General features: G+C 37.3%; 1 protein-coding gene across 1 annotated transcript in view; it reads left to right on the top strand.

Moving 5' to 3' along the window:
* Window positions 1–1,076: 1,076 nt before the first annotated feature.
* Window positions 1,077–6,846, top strand: part of efl1 (elongation factor like GTPase 1) — a 125,269-nt gene continuing 119,499 nt past the window's right edge. The window contains exons 1-3 of the mRNA XM_062030057.1: window positions 1,077–1,511; window positions 1,924–1,991; window positions 2,540–2,624. Coding sequence (XP_061886041.1) covers window positions 1,421–1,511; window positions 1,924–1,991; window positions 2,540–2,624 — 244 coding nt within the window. The 5' untranslated portion in view covers window positions 1,077–1,420. The remainder of the gene's footprint in view (window positions 1,512–1,923; window positions 1,992–2,539; window positions 2,625–6,846) is intronic.

Raw genomic sequence — 6,846 nt, 5'->3', positions numbered from 1 at the left:
TATATATATATATATATATATATATATATATATATATATATATTAAGTTAAAGTTAAGTTAAAGTACCAATGATTGTCACACACACACTAGGTGTGGTGAAATTTGTCCTCTGCATTTGACCCATCCCCTTGATCACCCCCTGGGAGGTGAGGGGAGCAGTGGGCAGCAGCGTAGCCGTGCCAGGGATTCATTTTTGGTGATTCAACCCCCAATTCCAACCCTTGATGCTGAGTGCCAAGCAGGGAGGTAATGGGTCCCATTTTTATAGTCTTTGGTATGACCCGGCCGGGGTTTGAACTCATATATGTATATATATATATATATATATATATATATATATATATATATATATATATATATATATATATATATATATATATATATATATATATATATATATATAGCTAGAATTCACTGAAAGTGAAGTATTTATTTTATATATATATATATATATATATATATATATATATATATATATATATATATATATATATATATATATATATATATATATATATATATATATATATATATAAAATAAAAAAAATAAAAAATAAAAATATATATATATAGCTAGAATTCCCTGAAAGTCAAGTATTTATTTTATATATATATATATATATATATATATATATATATATATATATATATATATATATATATATATATATATATATATATATATATATATATATATATATATATATATATATATATATATATATATATATATATATATAATCTCCCGAATTTGGTGGTCTCAAAGTTGGCAAGTATGCCTGTTATCAACTGTCGTAACCGAGCAGTGACTCCAGTGTGCATGAGAATGTGCTGCTGCATTCAATGACAATGTCGATTCGAAAAGCTACCGGGGGAGAACAAGTCATTTAAAATAATATAATTTGTATGACATTAAATGACAATATAAACTTTTAAGTGAGTTACAGTCACTAAAATATTCAAAGTAAAACGTATGACTATTATTTAACATAGAGAAATACAAGAGACAGCCGTGGTAAGGTTAGTTTCAGATTGTCTTGAATGCAACACAACTTTTATCCAATGGGCATTGAAAACCTGACATGACGTCTTACGGCCGGAAGTACAGCATGAGTTGTTGGCTATCCACGTGAATTGTTTATGTTTGCATTTCTTTCAGCTCTTTCACTTTATCAAACGTAGTTGTGTGATATTCGGCAGTTTGTTGTCGTGTGGAATTATTACAATTTTTGTGTTTAATATCTCTTATGACTCATAGTAGCTCTGCCACCTGACTAGCTAACTAGCAAACTAGCAACGGGTTCGCATCACCTGTCGTTGCTAACATACTGTCAAAACCCCTTTGCTAGTTTAGCCTACACTATGCTACATGTTGTTTATTTGCTGTAACACTTAGCCATTGTGTGAATTGTGGTAATCATGAGACATACCAGCCTGGATAAAATCACTTCACTGCAGAAAAATCCTGCGAACATAAGAAATATTTGCATCCTGGCACATGTTGACCACGGTGAGTTCTAACAAAACCTGTGTATAAATAAGTCACTATTTGCCTTCTACTATTACTTACTATAATGTATACGTAGAAATCCCGACATGTGTTTATAATATAAACAATTTTACGTCCAAGGACGCTATATGAATGTATAGTTATTATAGTTTTATAATTATAGTGTTTTTCCTCACTGTTGCAGTACCTACTTTCGTATTAAGAAGTTCGATGTAGTGGCGTATGTGCTCAATGCAAGGTCTTTCCATAGTCAGTAAAATGTTTTGAAAAAAGTCAGATTATTCTGTGTTGAAGACTGCCCACTGCTCCTCAAGAGAGGATGGGTCAAATGCAGAGACTCATTTTCGCTGTACCTAGTTGGACATGTGACAATGAAGAGTTTTGTCGTCTTCTTATTTTTGTTTCTCCTCAGGCAAAACTACTCTGGCGGATTGCTTATTGGCAAGTAATGGCATTATATCCAGTAGGCTCGCGGGGAAGGTATGTTTTTACAGTCCTTATGTAAATCTACATTATAATACATTATTATATGTATACATTATACATACATAATTATCTATATAAATCACCAAAATGATTCCGGAGCGCGGCCACCGCTGCTGCTCACTGTTCCCCTCACCTCCCAGGGGGTGGAACAAGGGGATGCGTCAAATGCAGATAGTAATTTCACCACACCTAGTGTGTGTGTGTGACTATCAGTGGTACTTTAACTTTTTTACTTTAAAGTCCTTGGTGATTTGTTGTATAAAAACCCACAACTCTAACACACCTAATTTAATGGATTATCTATCAATACTTGTATTCATCTTGGAAGTGTAAGGGTCTCTCCACTCTTCATTGTTAGCAAGTGTGCACTGTCTGAATGGTAATATTGATTGGAAAAGGTTGAAACATCATTTTGTAACATAACATAAATTCATTTGTCTGTGTGGCTATGATGTATTCTATGTGGACCACGATGACATACTTAATGTAAACGCATCATATCCCAATGTAGTTTTTCATATTTCGATGTTGTAATCTCTCAGCTCAGGTATTTGGACAGCAGAGAAGATGAGCAGATGAGAGGAATTACCATGAAGTCCAGTGCCATCTCTCTGCACTATAACGAAGGCAAGATAATTTACTCATTATTTCTTTCTTTCTTTCATTCTTTCTTTTTTAGCTAGAGATGTTTGCTGGAAAAATATTAAACAATTACAGAATATATTTTGAAATTATTATCATTGAAGCATGAAGACATAAACATGTTAAAATTGTGGGATTTGTAACACTATCTTATAATGCTATGGTTTGGTATAATTTACCGTATTTTTCGGACTATAAGCCGCAGTTTTTTTCATAGTTTGGCCGGGGGTGCGACTGATACTCAGGAGCGACTTATGTGTGAAATTATTAACACTTTACCGTAAAATATCAAATAATATTATTTAGCTCATTCAAGTAAGAGACTAGACGTATAAGATTTCATCGGATTTAGCGATTAGGAGTGACAGATTGTTTGGTAAACGTATAGCATGTTCTATATGTTATAGTTATTTGAATGACTTACCATAATGTGTTACGTTAACATACCAGGCACGTTCTCAGTTGGTTATTTATGCGTCATATAACGTACACTTATTCAGCCTATTGTTCACTATTCTTTATTTATTTTAAATTGCCTTTCAAATGTCTATTCTTGGTGTTGGGTTTTCCATCCATCCATCCATCCATTTTCTACCGCTTATTCCCTTCGGGGTCGCGGGGGGCGCTGGAGCCTATCTCAGCTACAATCGGGCGGAAGGCGGGGTACACCCTGGACAAGTCGCCACCTTATCAAATACATTTCCCCAAAAAATGCGATTTATACTCCAGTGCGATTTATATATGTTTTTTTCCTTCTTTATTATGCATTTTTGGCCGGTGCGACTTATACTCCGTAGCGACTTACACTCAGAAAAATACGGTATATAAATGATAAATGGGTTATACTTGTAAAGCGCTTTTCTACCTTCAAGGTACTCAAAGCGCTTTGACAGTATTTCCACATTCACCCATTCACACACTGATGGAGGGAGCTGCCATGCAAGGCGCTACCAGCACCCATCAGGGGCAAGGGTGAAGTGTCTTGCCCAAGGACACAACGGACGTGACTAGGATGGTAGAAGGTGGGGATTGAACCCCAGTAACCAGCAACCCTCCGATTGCTGGCACAGCCACTCTACCAACTTCATATGTTTCAGACATGCCCAACAAGTTAAATCACGTAGATAAAATTTGCACAATTCAACATATCCAGAAAGGAGTTGGATTAAGCAAAATTTATTTTTAATCCTACACCTTCTCAATGTCTGTTACTACTGATTTATTAACAACAGAACTTTTACATGTTTGAATTTAGTTCACTTCTTGGTGAAATAAAGAAAGATGGTAAAGCATTTTTAAATCTCAAGTTATTAAAAAATAATAATGATTGTACTAGTACATAGTTTGATAGTTTGTACTTTGCTTTGTTTTATAGAAATGCTTGTGCCAAATAGGAATGTACATATTTACAAATGGTATAGTTTTCAGCATTATTGTTTAGATTCTTATCTGTAAATTTATTCAGAGAATAATCTGTTTTATTATTTTGTATTTAAATTGAATGCACTTTATTTTAATGACTATTTTGTTGACACAGTATGTTAAAAATATACATGGCACTTTTTTTTTTTACTCTCTTAGAAATAAAAGTGCTAAGTAGAACCATATAAGGTTCTTCGGCTCGTCCTCATAGGAGAACCCTTTTTGGCTCCAGGTAGAACCTTTTTATAAAGGTTCCATGTGGAACCCTTTTGGAGGGTTCTACCTAGAACCCAACATGAAGGGTTATACCTAGAACTGTGTGTGTAAGGTTCCACCCAGAACCCCCCATGAGAGGTTCTACAAAGAACCCACGCAGGGAGTTCCACTAAGAACCCTTTCGTATTTCAAGGGTTTCATCTAGAACCCACACAGGGAGTTCCACTAAGAACCCTTTCGTTTGTCAAGGGTTTCATCTAGAACCCATGCAGGGAGTTCCACTAAGAACCCTTTCACGTTTCAAGGGTTTCATCTAGAACCCACACAGGGAGTTCCACTAAGAACCCTTTCGTATTTCAAGGGTTTCATCTAGAACCCACACAGGGAGTTCCACAAAGAACCCTTTGGTATTTCAATCAATCAATCAATCAATGTTTATTTATATAGCCCTAAATCACAAGTGTCTCAAAGGGCTGTACAAGCCACAACGACATCCTCGGTACAGAGCCCACATACGGGCAAGGAAAAATCACCCCAGTGGGACGTCAATGTGAATGACTATGAGAAACCTTGGAGAGGACCGCATATGTGGGTAACCCCCCCCCCCCCCCTCTAGGGGAGACCGAAAGCAATGGATGTCGAGTGGGTCTGACATAATATTGTGAAAGTCCAACACATCAGCGAAAGTCCAGTCCATAGTGGGGCCAGCAGGAACCATCCCGAGCGGAGACGGGTCAGCAGCGTAGAGATGTCCCCATCCGATGCACAGGCTAGCGGTCCACCCCGGGTTGGGAGCAGAGTAGAAAAGAAAAGAAAAGAAACGGCAGATCAACTGGTCTAAAAAGGGAGTCTATTTAAAGGCCAGAGTATACAAATGAGTTTTAAGATGAGACTTAAATGCTTCTACTGAGGTAGCATCTCTAACTTTTACCGGGAGGGCATTCCATAGTATTGGAGCCCGAATAGAAAACGCTCTATAGCCCGCAGACTTTTTTTGGGCTCTGGGAATCACTAAAAAGCCGTAGTTCTTTGAACGCAGATTTCTTGCCGGGACATATGGTACAATACAATCGGCGAGATAGGCAGGAGCTTGACCGTGTAGTATTTTATACGTAAGTAGTAAAACCTTAAAGTCGCATCTTAGGTGCACAGGAAGCCAGTGCAAGTGAGCCAGTATAGGCGTAATATGATCAAACTTTCTTGTTTTTGTCAAAAGTCTAGCAGCCGCATTTTGTACCAACTGTAATCTTTTAATGCTAGACATAGGGAGGCCCGAAAATAAAACGTTACAGTAATCGAGACGAGATGTAACGAACGCATGGATAATGATCTCAGCATCGCTTGTGGACAAAATGGAACGAATTTTAGCGATATTACGGAGATGAAAGAAGGCCGTTTTAGTAACACTCTTAATGTGTGACTCAAACGAGAGAGTTGGGTCGAAGATAATACCCAGATTCTTTACAGAGTCGCCTTGTTTAATTGTTTGGTTGTCAAATGTTAAGGTGGTATTATTAAATAGATGTCGCTGTTGAGCAGGACCTATAATCAGCATTTCCGTTTTCTTAGCGTTGAGTTGCAAAAAGTTAGCGGACATACATTGTTTAATTTCATTAAGACACGCCTCCAGCTGACTACAATCCGCAGTGTTGGTCAGCTTTAGGGGCATGTAGAGTTGAGTGTCATCAGCATAACAGTGAAAGCTAACACCGTATTTGCGTATGATGTCACCTAGCGGCAGCATGTAAATACTATAGAGTGCAGGGCCAAGAACCGAACCCTGGGGAACTCCGCACGAGAGTTAAACCAAGACAAGGCTAAGTCTGACATCCCAATACGCGTTTTGATACGCTCTAATAAAATATTATGATCAACAGTATCGAAAGCGGCGCTAAGATCAAGAAGCAGCAACATAGATGACGCATCAGAATCCATCGTTAGCAATAGATCATTAGTCATTTTGTGAGGGCTGTCTCCGTAGAGTGATTTGCCCTGAAACCGGTTTGAAAAGGTTCACAGAGATTGTTAGACGCAAAGTGTTCATTTAGCTGCTGTGCGACAATTTTTTCGAGGATTTTCGAGATAAACGGAAGGTGGGACACCGGCCGGTAGTTTACCAAGAGATCAGGATCGAGGTTAGGTCTTTTGAGTAGAGGATGAATAACCGCTTTTTTGAATGCTAGGGGAACAGTGCCAGAGGAAAGTGATACGTTTATAATATTTAACACTGATGGACCTAATAATACAAAAAGCTCCTTGATAAGTTTCACAGGAATTGGGTCAAGTAAACATGTTGTTTGTTTTGTCCCATTTACACATTTTAACAATTCCTCCAATGTTATTTCATCAAAGAGAGAGAAACTATTTTGGAGGGCAGTGTCCGTCGTATATACAGTCGTATCTGTTAATAGAACCCAGTTGTAGCTGAGATGCATTGTCTTTAATCTCTTTTCTAATGACTTCAATTTTCTTATTAAAGAAATTCATAAAGTCATCTGCTGAGTGGGTGGAGCTACTGGGAAGAGTCCCTTGTTGGGTTAGCGATGCTACTGTACTAAACAAAAATTTA

Source organism: Entelurus aequoreus, linkage group LG02, assembly GCF_033978785.1.
Source record: "Entelurus aequoreus isolate RoL-2023_Sb linkage group LG02, RoL_Eaeq_v1.1, whole genome shotgun sequence".
NCBI classification, from domain to species: Eukaryota; Metazoa; Chordata; class Actinopteri; order Syngnathiformes; family Syngnathidae; genus Entelurus; species Entelurus aequoreus.
Note: the sequence above shows the minus strand (reverse complement) of the source record. Positions and strands in the feature narration are given on the sequence as shown.